A 21,554-nucleotide genomic window follows, 5' to 3' on the forward strand; every position below is an offset into this window, starting at 1 on the left:
TACATGCCTGAAAAAAGGGGTCCTAAGAGAGAGAGGGGTTTGTACCAATTTGTAGACTTCAAGACAAATTTCCTTTACTTCAAAACTCTAAGGCTTCTTAGAGGGACTGGTCTAGATGGGAGCACTTCTAAAAAGACCACAGACGAAAACAGCCAACATATGAAGAATGGAGGAGGAGGAATAAAAAGGGAGAGAAACAAAGAATCATCAAACAGTGTTTATAATAGCTCAATAAGTGAGTTAAGTTAGACAGTAAGGTAGTAAAGAAGCTAACCTTGAATCTTTGGTAACCACAAACTTAATGCCTACAATGGCAACAAGAACATATCTTTGAATAATCACCATAAATGTAAATGGACTGAATGCACCAATCAAAAGACACAGAGTAATAGAATGAATAAAAAAGCAAGACCCATCTATATGCGGCTTACAAGAGACTCACCTCAAACCCAAAGACATGCACACACTAAAAGTCAAGGGATGGAAAAATATATTTCATGAAACAACATAGAGAAGAAAGCAGGTGTTGCAGTACTAATATCAACCAAAACAGACTTCAAAACAAAGAAAGTAACAAGAGATAAAGAAGGATATTACATAATGATAAAGGGCTAAGTCCAACAAGACGATATAACCATTACAAACATATATGCACCCAACGCATGAACACCAGCATATGTGAAACAAGTACTAACAGAACTAAAGGAGGAAACAGAATGCAATGCATTCATTTTGGGAGACTTCAACACACCACTCACTCCAAAGTACAGATCCACCAGACAAAAAATAACTAAGGACACAGAGGCACTGAACAACACAATAGAAAAGATGGACCTAATAGACATCTATAGAACTCTAAATCCAAAAGCAAAAGCATACACATTCTTCTCAAGTGCACATGGAACATTCTCCAGAATAGACCACATACTGGGCCACAAAAGGAGCCTCAGAAAATTAAAAAAGATTGAAATCCTACCAACCAACTTTTCAGACCACAAAGGTATAAAACTAGAAATAAATTGTACCAAGCAAAAAGGCTCACAAACACATGGAGGCTTAACAACATGCTCCTAAATAATCAATGGATAAACGACCAAATTAAAATGGAGATCCAGCAATATATTGAAATAAATGACAACAACAACACAAAGTCCCAGCGTTTGTGGGACGCAGAGAAAGCAGTCTTAAGAGAAAAGTATATAGCAATCCAGGCATATTTAAAGAAGGAAGAACAATCCCAAATGAATAGCCTAATATCACAATTATCAAAATTGGAAAAAGAAGAACAAATGAGGCCTAAGGTTAGCAGAAAGAGGGATATAATAAAAATCAGAGAAGAAATAAATAAAATTGAGAATAATAAAACAATAGAAAAAATCAATGAAACCAAGAGCTGGTTCTTCGAGAGAATAAACAAAATAGATAAGCCTCTAGCCAGTCTTATTAAGAGAAAAAAAGAATCAACACACATCAACAGAATCAGAAACAAGAAAGGAAAAATCACAACGGATGCCACAGAAATACAAAGAATTATTAGAGAATACTATGAAAACCTATATGCTAACAAGCTGGAAAACCTAGGAGAAATGGACAACAGCCTAGAAAAAGACAACCTTCCAAGACTGACCCAGAAAAAAACAGAAAATCTAAACAGACCAATTACCAGAAACGAAATTGAAGCGGTAATCAAAAAACTACCCAAGAACAAAGCCCCCGGGCCAGATGGATATACTTCGAAATTTTATCAAACATACAGAGAAGACATAATACCCATTCTCCTTAAAGTTTTCCAAAAAATAGAAGAGGAGGGAATACTCCAAAATCATTCTGTGAAGCCAACATCACCCTAATACCAAAACCAGGCAAAGACCACACCAAAAAAGAAAACTACCTACCAATATCCCTGATGAACATAGATGCAAAAATACTCAACGAAATATTAGCAAACCGAATTCAAAAATACATCAAAAGAATCATATACCATGACCAAGTGGGATTCATCCCAGGGATGCAAGGATGTTACAACATTCAAAAATCCATCAACATCATCCACCACATCAACAAAAAGAAGGACAAAACTACATGATCATCTCCACAGATGCTGAAAAAGCATTCAACAAAATTCAACATCCATTCACAATAAAAACTCTCAGCAAAATGGGTATAGAGGGCAAGTACCTCAACATAATAAAGGCCATATATGATAAACCCACAGCTAACATCATAATGAACAGCGAGAAGCTGAAAGCTTTTCCTCTGAGATTGGGAACAAGACAGGGATGCCCACTCTCCCCACTGTTATTCAACATAGTACTGGAGGTTCTAGCAATGGTAATTAGACAAAACAATGAAATACAAGGAATCCAGATTGGCAAAGAAGAAGTTAAACTGTCACTGTTTGCAGATGACATGATATTGTACATAAAAAACCTTAAAGACTCCACTCCAAAACTACTAGAACTGATATCGGAATTCAGCAAAGTTGCAGGATACAAAATTAACACACGGAAATCTGTGGCTTTCCTATACACTAACAATGAAGTAATAGAAAGAGAAATCAGGAAGACAACTCCATTCACAATAGCATCAAAAAGAATAAAATACCTAGAAATAAACCTAACCAAGGAAGTGAAAGACCTATATCCTGAAAACTATAAGACACTCTTAAGAGAAATTAAAGAGGTCACTAACAGATGCAAACTCATCCTATGCTCCTGGCTAGGAAGACTTAATATTGTCAAAATGGCCATCCTGCCCAAAACAATATACAGATTCGATGCAATCCCTATCAATTTACCAACAGCATTCTTCAATGAACTGGAAAAAATAGTTCAAAAATTCATATGGAAACACCAAAGACCCCGAATAGCCAAAGCAATCATGAGAAGGAAGAATAAAGTGAGGGGATCTCACTCCCCAACTTCAAGCTGTACTAGAAAGCCACAGTAATCAAGACAATTTGGTACTGGCACAAGAACAGAGCTACAGACCAATGGAACAGAATGGAGACTCCAAACATTTACCCAAACATATATGGTCAATTAATATACGATAAAGGAGCCATGGACATACAATGGGAAATGACAGTCCCTTCATCAGATGGTGCTGGCAAAACTGGACAGCTACATGTAAGAGAATGAAACTGGATCACTGTCTAACCCCATACACAAAAGTAAACTCAAAATGGATAAAAAACTTGAATGTAAGTCATGAAACCATAAAACTCTTAGAAAAAAACATAGGCCAAAACCTCTTAGCCATAAACATGAGTGACCTCTTCTTGAATATATCTCCCCAGGCAAGGGAAACAAAAGCGAAAATGAACAAGTGGAACTATATCAAGCTGAAAAGCATCTGTACAGGAAAGGTCACCATCATCAGAACAAAAAGACATCCTACAGTATGGGAGAATATATTCATAAATGACAGATCCGGCAAAGGGTTGACATCCAAAATATATAAAGAGCTCACATACCTCAACAAACAAAAAGCAAATAATCCAATTAAAAAATGGGCAGAGGATCTGAATAGGCAGTTCTCTAAAGAAGAAATTCAGATGGCCAACAGACACATGAAAAGATGCTCCACATCGCTAGTCATCAGAGAAATGCAAATTAAAACCAGAGTGAGATATCACCTCACACCAGTAAGGATGGCTACCATACAAAAGACAAACAACAACAAATGTTGGTGATGTTGTGGAGAAAGGGGAACCCTCCTACACTGCTGGTGGGAATGTAAATTAGTTCAACCATTGTGGAAAGCAGTTTGGAGGTTCCTCAGAATGCTCAAAATAGAAATAAATTTGACCCAGGAATTCCACTTCTAGGAATTTACCCTAAGAATGCAGCAGCACAGTTTGAAAAAGACAGATGCACCCCTATGTTTATTGCAGCACTATTTACAATAGCCAAGAAATGGAAACAACCTGAATGTCCATCAGTAGATGATTGGATAAAGAAGAGGTGGTACATATACACAACAGAATATTATTCAGCCATAAGAAGAAAACAAATCCTACCATTTGCAGCAACATGAATGGAGCTAGAGGGTATTATGCTCAGTGAAATAAGCCTGAAATATATACTCAGAGAAAGGCAAGTACCAAATGATTTTACTCTTATGTGGAATATAAGAACAAAGAAAATCTGAAGGAACAAAACAGCAGCAGAATCACAGAACCCAAGAGTGGACTAACAGTTACCAAAGGGAAACTGACTGGGGATGGTGGGTCAGAAGGGAGGGATAAGGGCGGGGAAAAAGAAAGGGGGCATTAGGATTAGCATGTATAGTGTGGTGGGGGCTTATGGGGTTGGCTGTGCAACACAGAGAAATCAGGTGGTGATTATACAGCATTTTACTATGCTGATGAACAGTGACTGTAGTGGGGGGTGTGTGTGGGGACTTGGTGAGGAGAAGAGCCTGGTAAACATAGTGTTCTTCATGTAATTTTAGCTTAATTATACCAAAAATTAAAAAAAAGAAAAAAGAAAAGATAAAACAAAACAAAACAAAAATCTCTTACGCTTTATCTTAACATATGCCAAAAAGAAACTGTTCTTCTACCTCTTATGCTCTAGACCCAGAATTATAGTTAATATCATCAGTACTCCCATTCAGGTAACTGTGATTTAAGACTTTCAAGGCTCATGTGGGAACCACATAACACTTTACAACACAATGATTGAGATACAAGGTGGCTGAATTCCAAATAAAACTAAGTGAAATTTACACGAATAAGGATTCAAGATGGTGGTGTGAGAGGTGGGACAGATAATTCCTCCCAAAACCATATATAGTGTGAAAATATAGTTAGTACAGCTAGCCCTAAAAGAGCAACAGGAAAGAAGGCTTCACCAGACTGCATACAGACCTCATGAACAGAGCAGACTTCACAAAGCAGTGTAACGTACAAAACCCTTGGTCCAGTGGGACCCAAGTCCTTTTCTCACCTCTGCTCAACAGTGGGAGGAAGAGAAATGGAGTGGCAAGAGGGGTGGAAACTTAAGACTGCTTAACACCCAGCCCTGGAGGTCAGCTTTGGAGCACAAACCTACATTGTGTGGTGCACTGGAGGCTGATGGGGTTGGGGAGCTGGGACTGGTGGAGTGTTTGAGAGACTGAGAGTCTGGCCAATTGTGGAAGATGGGGATCCACACCTGGCAGCTCTGGGATAAAGGAAAGATGGACAGTCTGAGAGGCTTCCTAGCAGCAAGAGGGCTGCTGAAGGGGTGGGCTTTGCATGGAGATTGCTGTGCAGGAGAAGGAATAGGTGCATAATATTGGCTGGGCACACTCTGCCCAGCAGGTTGGGAACTTTGAGGAGCTTCAGGAGCTCACAGGCCCACCACTGTGACATACAGCCAGATGCACCTTCCTCCTGGCCTACAGGCACCTGCTCACAAACTGGCAGCCACTGTGCTGTCATCACACCAGCCAGAGGGAGGCCCTGCCTACAACAGCTAGTGACAGCAAGCACAGAAGCATACACCTCTGTGCTCGGCCCACTGGCTCTGATACAGGAGACCGGCACTGCAGCTCAGAATCAGGAAACAGGTCTTTCCTCCCCACAGGCACCAGTGCCACTCCCCTTCGACCCCTATCCTCACTCTAGGGGCTGAGCAGCTCTACAGACTTGAGCTTCTGGGCACTAGAGGGCACCACATAGAATTATGAAACATCAAAGGAATCTCATTCAGACCAAAATCTCACAAACCCCAGAAAAAGGACCAAATGAAACAACTCTCCAATCTTCCTGAAAGAGAGTTTAGAATAAAAATCATAAACATGTTCATGGAGGTACAGAAAAATATTGAAGAACTCAGGGATGAATTTAAGATGGGCATTCAATCATTAAGAAATTCCATATCTGAAATGAAACATACAATGGTGGGATTTAAAAACAGCTTAGATGTAGTAGAAGAGATGGTAAATGGAATAGAAATTAGAGAAGAGGAATACAAAGAAGCTGTGGCACACAGAGATAAAAAGATCTCCAAGAATGAAAGAATATTGAGAGAACTGTGTGACCAAGCCAAACAGAACAATATTTGGATTATAGGGGACGAGAAGAAGAACAGAGAGAAAAAGGGATAGAAAGTGTTATTGAGGAGGTAATTGCTGAAAACTTCCCCAATCTTGGGAAGGAGATAGTCTCTTAGGCCAAGGAGGTGCACAGATCTCGCAACAAAAGGGAACCAAGGAAGACATCATCAAGACATATAATAATTAAAATGGCAAAGATCAAGGATGAAGACAGACTTAAAAAATCTTTTTTTATTAAGGTATGATTGATATACACTCATGAAGGTTTCACATGAAAAAACAATGTGGTTACTGTATTTACCCATATTATAAAGTCCCCACCCATAAGCCAATGCAGTCACTGTCCATCAGTGCAGCAAGATACCACAGATCTACTATGTCCCTTCTCTGTGATACACTGTTCTCCCCGTGATCCCCCACACCATGTGTACTAAACATAATACCCCTCAGTCCCCTTCTCCCTCCCTCCCCACCCACCTCCACACACCCCTCCCCTTTGGTAACCACTAGCTCATTCTTGGAGTCTCTCAGTCTGCTGCCATTTTGTTCCTTCAGTTTTACTTCATTTTTATACTCTAAAAATGAGGGAAATCATTTGACATTTGTCTTTCTCCACCTGGCTTATTTCACTGAGCATAATGTCCTCCAGCTCCATCCATGTTGTTGCAAATGGTAGGATTTGTTTCTTTCTTATGGCTGAATAGTATTCCATTGTGTATATGTATCACATCTTCTTTATCCATTCATCTACAGATGGACACTTAAGTTGCTTCCATATCTTGGGTATTGTAAAAAGTGCTGTGATGAACATGCATATGTCTTTTTGAATCTGAGAAGTTGTATTATTTGGGTATATTCCAAGAAGTGGGATTCTGGGGTCAAATGGTATTTCTATTTTGAGCTTTTTGAGGAACCTCCATATTGCTTTCCACAATGGTTGAACTTACATTCCCACCAGCAGTGTAGGAGGGTTCCCCTTTCTCTGCATCCTTGCCAATATTTGTTGTTCTTAGTCTTTTTGATGCTGGCCATCCTTACTGGTGTGAGGTGATATCTCATTGTGGTTTTAATTTGCATTTCCCTGATGATTAGTGATGTGGAGCATCTTTTCATGTGTCTGTTGCCCATGATAAAGACAGACTTTTAAAAGCAGCTAGAAAGAGACAAAATATCACTTACAAAGGAAAATCCATCAGAGTATCATCAGATTTCTCAACAGAAACCTTACAGGCCAGAAGGCAGTGGTCAGATATATTTAATGCAATGAAGCAGAGGGCTTTGAGCCAAGAATACTTTACCTGGCAAGGTTATCATTTAAATTTGAAGGAAGGATTAAACAATTTTCAGATAAGCAAAAGCTGAGAGAATTTACCTCCCACAAACCACCTGTAAAGTGCATTTTGGAGGGACTGCTGTAGATGGAAGTATTTCTAAGGCTTAACAGATATCACCTAAGGGATAGACAAAGAGTACAGAATATGATACCTAACATATAAAGAATGGAGGAGAAAAAAAAGGAATCGTTCGGTTGTGTTTGTAATAACATACAAAGTGAGTTAAATTAGACTGTTAGATAGTAAGGGAATTACCCTTGAACCTTTAGTAACCATGAATCTAAAGCCTGTAATGGCAATAAATACATACCTATCAATAATCACCCTACATGTAAATGGTCTGAATGCAGCAATCAAAAGACATAAAATGACGGAATGGATAAAAAAAACAAGACCCATCTATATGCTGTGTACCAGAGACTCATTTCAAACCCAACAGCTCCATGACTTCAAAAGAGAGTGTGCATGTTAAAGTCTCAGAATGGGGCACTGCTAATCTGCAATTTCCCCTTTTTGTTCTCTGATCCATTTGTTTTTTAAGTGTGCCCAATTTCCACAAACTTGTGAATTTTCATTTTACTTCTGTAGTTTATTTCTAACTAACATTGTAGTCTCAGAGGGTACTTTCTATGACACCTTTCTTTTAAAATCTATGGAGACCAAATTTGTGTCACAACTTATAATCTATCCTGTAAAACACTCCACATGTACTTGAGAAAAATGTGTATGCTCTTGTTGTGTAGAGTACTCAGTGTATGTCTGTTAGATCTCATTGTTTTACTGTGTTGTTTACATCTTCTGTTTCCTTACTTATGTCTGGTTGTTCTACCCATTACTAGGAGTGGGAACTGGAGATCTCCACATATTATACAACTCTCTATGTTGCCCTTCTATTCTGTCAGTATTTTACTTCACATATTTTGATGATGTTATTAGGTGCATAAACATTTATGATTGTTCTATTTTCTTGCTGTTTTGAATTTTTATTAATATGATGTCATTTTTTCTCATAAGCTCTTGGATTCAGAGTATGCATTGAGATGAATAGATCCCCCTCTGATCTCTTGTAGTTGCTCTTTGTATGTTACATCATTTTCCAACCTCTCAGGTTCAATTTGTTTGAGTCTTTGTATCTAAACTGTGTCTTTTGTGGATAATGTATAGTTGGGTCACGTGTTTTTGACTTTGCAAATCTCTATTTTTGATTGGCATGTTTAGTCCTTGACATCTAAAAATTTCTGGTAAGGCGGGACTTCTGTCATTTTGCTGTTTGTTTTCTATATGCTTTACAGATTTTTCTCAATTGCTACCTTGCCATATTCTTTTGTGTTTAGTTGATTTTTTGTTTGAAATGTTTAAACTAGTATCTCATTTCCTTGTTTTGTTCTGGAGCTGTTTTCTTGGTGGTTGCATTGTAGACTACCCTAAAACCCCTATAGTTAAAACTAATTTGAATTTATACCAATGTAACTTCAGTAGTATACAAAAACTCTGGTTTTACAGATTTGTTATCACCTCTTTCAGTTTTGATACCACAGAATTACACCTTTATTCACTGTGTGCCCCAAAATATAAACTAATAATTTTTTGGAATATGATAGCTGCTTAAATTCCATAGAAAAGCAAATGTGGATGTACAAGCCAAAGTGACAATGACACTATCTTTGAAATTAATAATTTGTAATGCATTTGCCTTTTAAATCATGTAGAAAGCAAAAACAGTTACAAGCTGTTACCTCATTACTAGCTTTTATAACTGCCCTTCTATTTCCCTTTGTTGGGACCTTTACTTTCTCATATGGCTTCCAGTTATTATTAGTATCCTTTCATTTTACCCTGTGGGTCTCCCTTGAGCATTTCCTGCAGGGCAGGTCTGGTAGTAACTAAATTGTTTATCTGCAAATGACTGCATTTCTCCCTCTCTTTTGAAGGACACTTTTGCCAGATACAAGATCCTCGGTTAACAGGTTTTTATTTTCCTTTTAGAGCTATGGAGACATGGGCCCACTGCCCTCTGGCCTCCGGAGTTTCTGATGAGAAATCTGGTGATCAACTTTCTGAGGATCCTTTGTATGACAAGTTCCTTCTCTTGATTTTTCAACATTCAACCTTAGCCTTTTGAGGTTTGATGTTATTGTCTTCATGTGAGTCTCTTTGAGTCAATCTTGTTCTTTGTGTTTTTAACATGTGCATATTTATGTCTTTCACCAAACTTTGGATGTTCTCATTTTTCTACTTTCTGGGTCTCTTGCAGGGCTTATATTCGTCCACTTCATGGTGTCATGCAGGTCCCTCAGGTGTTTTTACATTTCTTCAGTATTCTCTTCCTGTTCCTCTGATTCATTTATTTCTATTATCTTAAATTCAAATTCATGAATTTTTTTATTCTGTCTGCTCAAAATTGTCTTTGAATCCCTTCAGTGAATTTACCGTTGCAGCTAGTGTATTTTTAGCTGCAGAACTTCATTTTCATTTTTATTTAGGTTTTCCATCTCTTTAATAATATTTCCATTTTGCCCATGCATTTTCTTGACTTCCTTAACCTCCTTAGTTCTTTGAACTCCTATAAGACAATTGCTCTAGAGTCTTTGTGTCGTACACCTGCCATCAGCTCTCTCACAGAAACAGACTTTTTCTTCTTTGAATGAGTCATACTTTCCTGGTGCATTGTATGCCTCATAGTTTCTGTGGAAAACTGACATTTGAATCTAATAATTTGTTATCTGTGGAAATCAATTCTCCCCCTTCACCAGGGCTTAGTGTTTTTGGTGATGTTTTTATTTTTTTTGATTGTTGAAGGCTGCGTCTGTGACAAGGATGATCCTGAGTTGTAAATTTAAAATCTCCCTTTATTTTTCTGCCAGAGTCTATCTTTTGGCTGTGTGGTCACTGTCCAGTTTTCCTGTATATGGAACTCCTTTTGAATTTTCCAGTCTTAAATTAAAGCTCCAGAGGGGAAATAAGAGAAATGAAGGAATAGAGGGTCTGGCCCTTGAAGTCTCCAGGAAATCTCTTCTGCTGGACAGGGTGGGGCTTGCAGCCAAAGAGGAGGAGCAACAATGAACATCCATCACTCTGCTGGGCCTGTCTGCCCAGAAGCAGCAGTCCACGTTCAGAGCCCAGATCCCTGAGACCAGGAGGATTCATCCTTTCTTCCCACTCTGGCTCCCACAAGTTGTGTGCAAGTTGTCCCAGGAGTGCATGGCTGTGGCCCTGGGGATGGGTGGCTGCCAGTGTGCAACGAGCTGAAAGGGATAGAAACTAACCCCAGTTTTGCCTTCCTGGGCTTTCCTTGGAAGTTGCAAGGCTTCAATAGCCTCGAGTCTAAAATATTTACAACATACAGGTTCTGCCAGTCTACATGTTCTCTCGTTGGGAGACAGATTCCAGGGGCTTCCTATTTTGTCATCTTTCCAAAATGTTACAATCAAGTTTTCTTTTTGTCCCCAGCAAATTATTCTTCTATTCTTTCTTTTTATTAAAGTGTCATTGATATACAATACTATGGTGGTTTCAATTTCACAAAACATTAGATGAACATTCACCCATGTTAAGTCCTCCTGCCCTCCATTGCAACAGCGTCCCTCACATGGTAAAATGTTACAGGGTCATTAACTGTATTCTCCCTGCTGTACTACTGCCCCTGTGACCAACCTATATAATCAAGTTTTCACTGACACAAAGCTTAAATTTAAAATTAAATCAGAAAAGATTAATTTCATTTCATATTCATGTTCACATCTATAAGGGTGTCTGTTTAAAAAGAAAAATAAATGAGAAAGTATTAAGAAAATGCAAATGAAATGGAGAATGTACATTAACATATTTGTATGCTTTGTGAACATTTTAAACCTTGTTACACTGAAATTAAAATTACTTATTTGCCTCGATGCTTTTGTCAGGATACCACTAAACCTGTAAAATATTCCTGAATGTTAATTCATTCCTGCATGTTGTAATGCTCATTTTTATTTTTGCCTTAAGCAAAAAATTATTTCAATGTATGTTTTAAAATCTTCAGATGAATAGATTTCATGTTAATGATTTAATTCTGCTGTCTGCCTTGTATGATTTCCATTTTTTAAATGCAAATATATTTGCCATCAAGTACCTGATGATGACTGGAATTTTCATACTCATTGTAAAGAAAAGTATATTATATAAAGGTGTGTGGGTGTGTAAACAAAATAATGCTTGGCTTAAAGCAAAAATAAAAAGGGATATTACAACATACAGGAATGAATTGAAATTAAGAGAGTAACAAACAAATTTAGTGGTATTCTGACAAACACAAAAAGGAAAATAAGTAAATTTACCTTCAAAGTAAGCTTGGAAACAAAGAAGATTCAAAGAAAGTTTACTGAGAAAATAAACATAAAGACATAAGCTTGCAGAGAGCGGGCCAACTGAATCAATGACCAAGAAAACACAAAAGTTGTTTTCTGATTAAAAATGTTAATGATGATCCCAACTTGATGACTGGAATAAATCCTGTCTGGCCATGTCATGTAATTGTTTTCATACATTCGGTACGAAGAGGAGTTTCACAACTATGTTCATAAGATGTATTAGTCTGTAGTTTTCATTTAAACATCTTTCTCTCCTTTGGGTAATAACATAGTCCTCAGAGAATGGGTTGAGAAGTGTTCCCTCTGCTTCTATTTTCTAGAAGACATTGTAGAAAACTGGCACAATTTCTTCTTTAAATACTTTATACATTTCACCAGTGAAATTGCTTGACCCCAGTGACTTTTCTTTTGAGAGGTTATTATTGATTCAATTTCTTTACTAGATATGATCCTATTGATAGGACCCATTTCTTTTTGTATGAGCCTCCATAGGCGGTGGCTTTCAATCACTTGGTGCATTTCATCAAATTTATCAGATCTCTGGACACAGAGTACTACAGAATATTCTTTTATCTTTTCATACCCATGGGATCAATACTGATGGCTAATCTTTTGATTTTTAATATTAGTAATTTCTGTCTTTTCTTTTTGTTAATTAACCTAATGGTTCATCATTGATCTTTTCAATGCAACAGCTTTTGGTTTCCTTGATTTCCTCTACTGGTTTTCCATTTTTAGTTTCATTGATCTCTGCTCCTGTGTTCATTGTTTCTTGCTCTGCTTGATTAAGGTTTATACTGCTCTTACTTTTTAACTTTATGTGATAGATGTTTAGATTATAGAATTTATTTTTTTCCCTCCTAATATGTACATCACTTGTACAAATTTCTCTTTACAATGCTTTCACTGCATTCCACAAATTTCAACAAATTGTATTTTCATTCATGTAGTTCAAAATACTTAAAAAATATTTTTCCCTGGAACTTCTCTTCAATCCATGTGTCAGGTAGATGTGTATTTTTAAATTTCCAAGTATTTTGGTATATTGATGTATGTTTCTGGTGTTGAGTGCTAGTTCCATTTGACTCATCACACAGTGAACCTTGTATGATGCAGCCATTAGCCTCCTGGGGCCACCATAACTCATTACCACAGACTGGGGGGCTTGAACACCAGTGGAGTTCCTCACAGCTGTGGAGTCCAGAATTCCAGGACTAAGGTGTCAGCAGGGTTGATGTCTTCTGAGGCCCCTTTGGCTCGTGGGTGGCTGTTATGCTGCCTTCACATGATCTCTCTGTGCCTATGTCATACTTCCTCATGTTTGTAAGGACGGCATCCTATTGGGTTAGGGCCCAACCTACTGACTTCATTTACACTTGGTTACTTCCTTATACACCCCGTCCCCACATGCAGTCACACTCTGAGTTACTGGGGGTCAGGACATCAACATATGAAGTTGGGTTGGGGGGACACACAATTCAGCTCATAGTAATGTCTCTTCTTTTAAACACATTGTGGTGGGTTTTACTGCACAGAATTGTGCCTACCTTGGTGTATAACTCATGTGCATAAGAAAATATGTATTGTGATGCTGTGGGATCAAATATTCTGTAAATGTTAGATCCAATTGTATCATAAGTGACTATCTACTCAGTTGAAATCTGTCCTAGTTTTCTGCCTTCTGCATATTTCAGTTACTGATAGAGTGCTGCTTAAATGGCCACCTCTTACAGTAAGCATGTCTTTTTCTTTGCAGTCCTATCAGGTTTTGCTTCAGATATTTTGAGGCTGATAGGTGCACAGCAATTAAGGATTGTGGTAACTTCTTGGAGTGCTGATCCCCTTGTTACTATGCAATGCCTCTCTTTGTCAAGGATAATTGTCCTTGCTCTGAAATTGGCTTCCTTTAAAGTCAATGTATCTTCTCCAGCTTTTGTTTAATGTTCCAATGATATACATTTTGCCATTTAACTTGTAGTCTGTGTTTATATATAGAGTGTGTATTTTCCAAAATACATATGGCTCTTTACCTTGAGAGAAATTGTTGCAGTTTGATTAATATCTACTACAGGTGTAATAGCTTTATATTCACACCACTTTCTCTGTATTTTTTTTTTTCCTGTGACTGACCTCTTTACGATTTCGGGTTCTCTTTCAGAAAATCAATGATACTTACTTTAAAAAATTTGCAGCACTTCCAATACAGTTTATAAGCACATTAACAACTCATGTAGGTCCTCTAAAATAACATTATACTGTCTCATGGGCAGGTTAGAGACCCTATGACAGCATATTCCCAATTCTCACTGCTGTCGTTCATTTTACCAATTCATAAGCTATAGATACATTATTGTTATTATTTTGAAAACAAATCAGGATGTCCAATAAGAAAACATATTTATCTTGTCACTCTTCATTTATGTACAACTGATATTCTTATATATTGTACATACATATATATGCACATTTCTCATATGTATATATAACTTTTTTCACTGAGAAAGATTTAACATCTCCTACAAGACTGGTCTACTGACAAAACTTTACATTTTTGTTGTCTGAGAAAGGCCTTGTTGTGCACTTCTCAATGAGCATCATGGGATACGGAATCCCAGGTTTCTTTTTCTTTCAATTTGTTAAATATTTCACACCTCTCTTGTTGGTAGTATGATTTCTACCTTACCAATTTTTGCTGGATGCTAAAAATTGTTAGCAATGCTGCTCAAGTAAAAGTCATGATATTGTGAATTAAGGATATGTTAATTTAAAAAATGATGTTAGGTATGACAGACTGGAAGTAACCAGGCCTTTAGTGTGTGGTTTTATACTTATCTCAGTCGGGCTGTTAGTATTTGTTGTAGCTGCATGTCAAGACACGTCGGTGCCTGCTTCTGTCCTCTCGGTCTCCCCTGGTGGGTTTTTCCCTAAGAACTCGTTCTTAAATAGAGTCTCTGGGTTGCAATTTACTGCAAGTATACCAGGCTCTATTGATGTGGTGGTCAGGTTTGGGGAAGAGTGTTTTTAAATCTTGTGACTAATTTCCATAAAGTGTACCCATGTCCCTGTACTAACCAACGAATGTTTTCCATTTTCCTTAGCTTTTAGAATGTTTTTCATTTTCCTTAGCTTTTAGAAATGAGAACACTTGTGCTTGCACTTAAAACAAAGGAAGTTCATGTTGAAATGAGCTCTTCCCAATGTTTTCAGGTATACTTGGGATCTGAAGCATCTCTTAGTGCCCCCCCTCCCCCGCTCCTGTGTGTGACAGGAGAGCGAGAGGGAGGAGGAGCAAGCCAACTCCCCTTCCTCCCAGTCAGAGGCTGAGGCAGGTCTCAAGGTCAGGACCGTGTTAGGTGGGTCAGTACGTGTGTGACATCTTTCAGAATAGTTACTTCTCCCCACGGCATATTTCAAAGTGGTTCCTTTATCTTTCCCCTGCTGGAAGCATGAGTTTTTCTCAGATCTTCACTTAGAATGTGACCATGCTGAAGGTAAACCTCATGAATTTGTGGTGATTCCTCCCAAAATGGCCACCAGGCATTGTCTTAACTGTTTATTTCTCCCAGCTGGGAGGCAGATGGCAGGGGCGTAGTGTGCAAGGCCTGGTGCATGCAGGTCAGGCCCCAAAGGCCCCTCATCCTTCCTGAGAGCATTTTCTAAGGAGGGCATAGACATGAATATGGGTCACACCACTGAGCTCCTTCTGAAGGACACAGGCCCGTTCCGCTGACGTCTGACCAAGGAGGACGGGGTTTTCCTGGTTTCTGTGGGGATGGAATCCTAACTGCACTAAGCAGCTGACCTGAGTACAGCCCACTGTCCTGCACTTTGAATATTTTCACTTTTCCAACTCTGCCAAGACCCTGTGCTCCCTCACTCCCTCCTTTCCCTTTACAATGCCAGTCACCCCTAAGAAGCAATGAGATCTATACACACGCAGATACACTAACTGGCTCATGCAAATATGAACCCCAGGAAGTCCGACCACCCGCCATCTGGAAGCCGGGTCTGAAAGCCTGAGACCTAGGGGAGCCGATGGCATGAGTCCCGGAGATCAGAAGGCCCACGTGAAGCTCTCTGGTGGACCTCAGCACCGAGGGCGCAGATGTCTGAAGGCAGGACAGGGTGGAAGTTGCAACTCCAGAAGAAAATTTCACACTTCACCTTTTTGTTCCATTTGGGCCAATGATGATGCCCACACAGCTGAGGACAATCTCCTCAGTTTACTGAGCCAAATACTCCTCCCAGGGACAGCCTCCCAGAAACACCAGAATAATGTTAGCTCTCGGGGCACCCCTTAGTGTAGGGAACACAGTTAACCCCCAGTCACTGACTCCGTGTTGCACATGAACAGCCTTCTGCATCCCAGTGTCCTTCTGCAGTGTTTATGGAGGGCAGCAGGGAGCAGTGACTCATTAGTTCCTCATCTATACATTCAAGTGCCCAAGTCATCACACCCATCACAGCTATGCCTCCACGAGGGCATTCCCCAGGGGACGGCTTGGGAAACAAGTTGAGCACCTACCTGTGCCCACATGCCAACCTGCTCTTCTGCCAGCCATGCAGGAAGCCAAATCCCAAGTCCCTATTTACCACCCATGTTGTCAGGCTGCTCTGGGAACCACTTGTGCGATGGCTCTCTGCAAAGAAGATATTGAGATGAAACTGAATAAAACAAGGCTTTTATTCAGTGGGTGAGAATGTGGGGAGGAGGTGAGGCCGGTGGGAGAGGGGAGCAACAGGAGCATTTGGTGGAAGAGCCCTGGGCTGCTGGGTAGCCTCAGGGAGGGCATGTAAGCAACAGCCCTGCCCTTATCCCCAGGCCTTCCTCAGTGGCTGAGCTGCCCATGGGAAGCTCAGTTAGTCACAAGACCCAGTCTGCAGGAGAGGGACATTTCCCCAGGATCCTGGGTAATTCCCTCCCCTCCCCTGCTGTATGATTCTCAAACCTGGACCTCTTGTATCAGAATCTGCTATAAATTTTCAGAACCACAGAGACTTCATTTTCAGGGATGGGGAGCATCTCCAAGTTCAAGTCTTGGTAGACCTGCGGATCCCGTCGGCCTGCATGATGCAACTGCGAGCGTGGTCACGGGCTCAGCTGTAGCTTTGCACAGCAGCAGTTACTGGATGGGAATGGCTGACCACCATAGGCAGACCCTGAGGTGCAGATGCGCAGCCATCAGGTCAGTGTCCCTAGATCCTTCTGGTAAGGAAGCCCCTTGAGAGAGAAATTGCAGTAATTGTTATTTATACATGTGTAGTCATGGGATTCCTGAAGTTTCTCTGGATCTTGGATGGGAATGTGAGAGATGAACAGATTTCTTTTGCATCTGTTGATTTCTAACTCACACTTATCCACTCCCTTCATACAAAAGGCTTCTCCTCTGAGTGTGTCTTCAGATGTCTTTGGAGATTTGACTTCAAGCTAAATTTTCGCTCACAATATGTACACACAAAAGGCTTCTCCCCTGAGTGCATCTTCTGATGTCTCTGGAGATTTGACTTACTCCGAAAACCTCGCCCACAGTAACTACACACAAAAGGTTCCTCTCCTGAGTGTTTCCACTGGTGGTAGATTAGGGATGACTTGTGGAGAAAACCTTGCCCACACTCCCTACACTCAAAAGGCTTCTCCCCTGTGTGAGTCTTCACGTGGGACATTAGGTTTGATTTCTGGATAAAGCCACGCCCACACTTCTTGCACACAAAAGGATTTTCCCCTGAGTGTCTCCTCAGGTGGGAGGTAAGAGATGATTTCTGAAAAAAACCTACACCACACTCCCTGCACTCAAAAGGCTTCTCCCCTGAGTGCGTCCTCAGGTGGTAGGTAAGAGATGATTTCTGGAGAAAGCCTTTCCCACACTCCTTGCACACAAAAGGCTTCTCCCCTGAGTGTTTCCACTTGTGGGTTGTCAGGGATGATTTGTGGGCAAAGCCTTTCCCACAGTCCTTGCACAGAAATGGCTTCTTCCCCGAGTGTCTCCACTGGTGGGCAATAAGGGATCTTTTTCGGATAAAGGCTTGTCCACACTCCTTGCAAACAAAAGGCTTCTCCCCTGAGTGTGTCTTCAGATGACGTAGGAGATATGGCTTCAAGCTGAAATTTCCCCCGCAGTACCTGCACACAAAAGGCTTCACCCCCGAGTGTTTATTCTGATGGCTTAGGAGACTGGACTTCCACCTGAAACTCTGCCCACAATAACTGCACACAAAGGGCTTCTCTCCTGAATGTGTATGCTGGTGGGAGGTCAGGGATGATTTATGGGTAAAGCCTTGCCCACACTCTTTGCACACAAAAGGTTTCTCTCCTGAGTGTGTCCTCCCGTGGGAGATCAGGCCTAATTTTCGGGTAAAACCATGCCCACACTCCTTGCACACAAAAGGCTTCTCCCCTGAGTGTGTACTCCAGTGGCGCATCAGGGATGATTTTCTGTAAAATCCTTGTCCACACTCCTTGCACACAAAAGGCTTCTCCCCTGAGTGTTTCCACTCATGAGACATGAGGGCTGATTTATGGACAAAGCGTTGCCCACACTCCTTGCACACAAAAGGCTTCTCCCCTGAGTGTGTCCACTGGTGGGATATCAGGTTGGACTTTCGGATAAAGCCTTTCCCACACTCCTTGCACACAAAAGGTTTCTCCCCTGAGTGTTTATAATGATGGCAGATCAGTGCTGATTTTTGGGAAAAGCCTTCCCCACACTCCTTGCACACAAAAGGCTTCTCCCCTGAGTGTGTTCTCAAATGGCGTATTAGAGCTGATTTTTGTGAAAATCCTTGCTCACAGTCCTTGCACACAAAAGGCTTCTCCCCTGAATGTTTCCACTGGTGGTATATCAATGCAGATTTATGGACAAAGCTTTGCCCACATTCCTTGCACACAAAACGCTTCTCCCCTGAGTGTGTCCACTGGTGGGAGATCAGGTTTGATTTTCTGATAAAGCCTTTTCCACACTCCTTGCACACAAAAGGCTTCTCACCTGAGTGTTTCCACTGGTGGGACATCAGGGCTGATTTATGGAAAAAGCGTTGCCCACATTCTTTGCACACAAAAGGCTTCTCCACTGAGTGTGTCCCCTCGTGGGATATCAGGTTGGATTTTCGGATAAAGCCTTTCCCACACTCCTTGCACACAAAAGGCTTCTCTCCTGAGTGCTTATACTCATGGGAGATCAGGGTTGATTTTAGGGTAAAGCCCTTCCCACACTCCTTGCACACGAAAGGCTTCTCTTCTGAGTGTGTATATTGGTGGGACATCAGGGCTGATTTTTGGATGAAGCTTTTGCCACACTCCTTGCACACAAAAGGTTTCTCCCCTGAGTGTATCTGCTGGTGGGAGATCAAAGCTGATTTCATGGTAAAGCCTTTCCCACACTCCTTGCACACAAAAGGCTTCTCCCCAGAGTGTGTCCTCTGGTATGTTATGAGGTTTGACTTACTGCTGAAGTCTGGCCCACCCTCCCTGCACATATATGGAATATCTCCTGGGTGCATCTTCAGGTGCAAGAAGAGTGCTGACTTATCAGTAAAGTCCTGTCCACACTCCCTGCATGTTAAAAGATTCTGTCCATGATGTGCTTTTCTCTGTTCGAGTACCTCTGCCTTCTGGCTAAAGCCTTGCCCACAATACGCATGCATGAACCCCTCCCATCCCGAATTTTCTACTCCTTTAAAAACTTTGCCTGTTTCTTTAGGATTTACCTTCTGGGCTTGGCTGCCCTCTATTTCCACCACTGAGTTCCTTTGCCCCAGACTTACTGCCTGGGTGGTGTGTGGGCTGGAAGTTATCCCAGACATCTGACTCCCCCTCCTCAACAAGGTCTGGGAGTTATCTTCTCTCTCTTGACCTGCTCCCCTTTCACTGTGGTCGCTCTGATGAGAGAGTTCTTCCTGCTCTTGTTCCTGGTGCTCCAGGCCAGGATTCCTCAGCTGTGGGTAATCTGTTGCATGTACACTTGCAGACATATGAGCAGAATGGTCATGAATCGTGTGCCTCAAGAGGATGTGCTGAGCGGAGGCCAGTGGGCAGCAGGGAGAGAGATGCATTTCTGGCTTTGCTTCTGCTGGAGAAAAAGTGCCCATTAGGATGGTCACAGGCGAGGCAGCTGGACCACCACACAAGACAAATGTACCACATCCCATGAGGGTTCCCCTCCCAGGTAATGCTGTTCCATCTAGTTGGAAGCTTCTATCTTCTCTTGGAGAGAAGAATGTACACACTAGTGCAAGATTTTCTTCAGTCTGTTATCTAACTTCAGGTAGAGCATCATCTAAGTTACAAATGCTACTGAGCCTCAGGAGGGAGATCTTCCTGTGTGTGACAACATGGATGGCCCCGAGGTCACCATGCTGAGTCACGGAAGACAGACAAATCCCGCACGACAGCACCTGTATGTGGGATCTGAGAAACAGAAACAGAAACAGACGGACAGGCAAGGAATCTGAAGGACACCAAGGGTGGGGGCGGGGCTGGGCGCAGGCAAAACAGGGTGAGGGGATGAAGCTGAGCAAACTTCCAGCTGAACATAACTAAGTCACGGGAAGTAGTGTACAGCACAGGGAAGATGATGTAATTAATTTGTGAGGTCATACATGGCAACTAGCATCAGCATGGGGATCATTTTCTAAAGCATAAAAATAACCAGTCACTGTGGACTGAAATGAATCACACCTGAAAATAATGGGATGTCGTACGTCAATGACACCTCAGCAAAAACTGTATCAGATGTCACCTATGGTGTAAACACACGAGAGGCTCCCCAACACATGGACCACATCTTTGCACGGATTGCTGGGCCCTGTACCCTTCCTGCTCGATACTCAGTTTCTTCCACGTTTGAGTCCCCCACTCCAGCTGACACTGACGGAGGTTTTTCTGTTCTTTGGACAAAGCTCCTTCCTGACTGGGTAGAAGGAACACCAAATACACACATATAAATCTGCTTGGCTTCGTGGTTTTCTTGGTCTGGGTCCTGCTCAAAGGTGACGTGGTCAGAGAGGCCTCTGCTGTCCGTCCTGTGTGACCACGTCACCCACTCCCAGCCCACTGTCCCAACGCCACCTCCACGTGCTTCTCTGGGAGCAGTGCCTTCACAGCACTTGTTTCCTGAAATCACAGAGCGGTTAGGGGTGCTGTTCCTGTGCCAAAAAACCACTGCAGGTAAGCGAGAGGGAGGGGGGATTGGATGGGCTCCTTCAGTGCTGTATTCCCAGGCTGAGAACAGAGGTTGGCATGGAATAAAAGGCCAAATGACGATTCATGAATGAGTATGTTCTATGAATAACCACATGCAAATACTTTGATGTTTTAAAGGTGAGCAATTAAGAAGACTGACAAGAGTTTCCTTTGCTGAGAAAGGTGGGAAATATTTCAGAAGACTTGATTTTTATTCTGCAAGCTGCTCACCATTAAGTGCCAATGTGAGAAAATAATATATACACACACAAAATGAATACAAAAACCACCTGTAGAAAGGAAATATTTACATTGGCTATTGTGGCTACAAGAAAACAAAACATTCATGTTCAGAAGGAAAATCTGCAGTAAAAGGAGAAACTCCACTTTGACTGAATGCACTCCTGGTGCTTTTGGCCATCGGTGTGCAGACGGTCCCAGGGGATCACCTGGCACCTCTCAAACGTGTGACTTTCTGAGTATTTACATGTCACCCGAGGGCTTCCAATTACTCTCAGTGGCTTCTGACCATTCAGAGGATACAGCGCTAGCTGCATCTACGAACCCTGAGAAGTAAGAGTGTCCGGGCTGGCAGCCTGAGTTCTGTACCACCTGGGACACCCCAAGTTCCTGAGCCCACCGTGCTGG

At 41.3% G+C, this 21,554-nt stretch overlaps 1 protein-coding gene across 17 annotated transcripts in view; it reads right to left on the reverse strand.

Annotated features, from left to right (window-relative positions):
• Positions 1–21,554, reverse strand: part of LOC118911073 (zinc finger protein 337-like) — a 118,531-nt gene that overhangs the window by 76,581 nt on the left and 20,396 nt on the right. For 2 of the 17 annotated variants that reach the window (XM_057492085.1, XM_057492087.1), the window contains exon 5: positions 16,678–19,794. The exons of 11 other annotated variants lie outside the window; for them this stretch is intronic. In XM_057492085.1, the coding sequence (XP_057348068.1) occupies positions 17,096–19,794 (2,699 nt within the window). In that variant the 3' untranslated portion in view covers positions 16,678–17,095. 4 more of the 17 variants (XM_057492099.1, XM_057492086.1, XM_057492106.1 and 1 more) reach the window with 4 other exon arrangements.

Source organism: Manis pentadactyla, chromosome 14 (assembly GCF_030020395.1).
Source record: "Manis pentadactyla isolate mManPen7 chromosome 14, mManPen7.hap1, whole genome shotgun sequence".
Lineage (NCBI taxonomy): Eukaryota > Metazoa > Chordata > Mammalia > Pholidota > Manidae > Manis > Manis pentadactyla.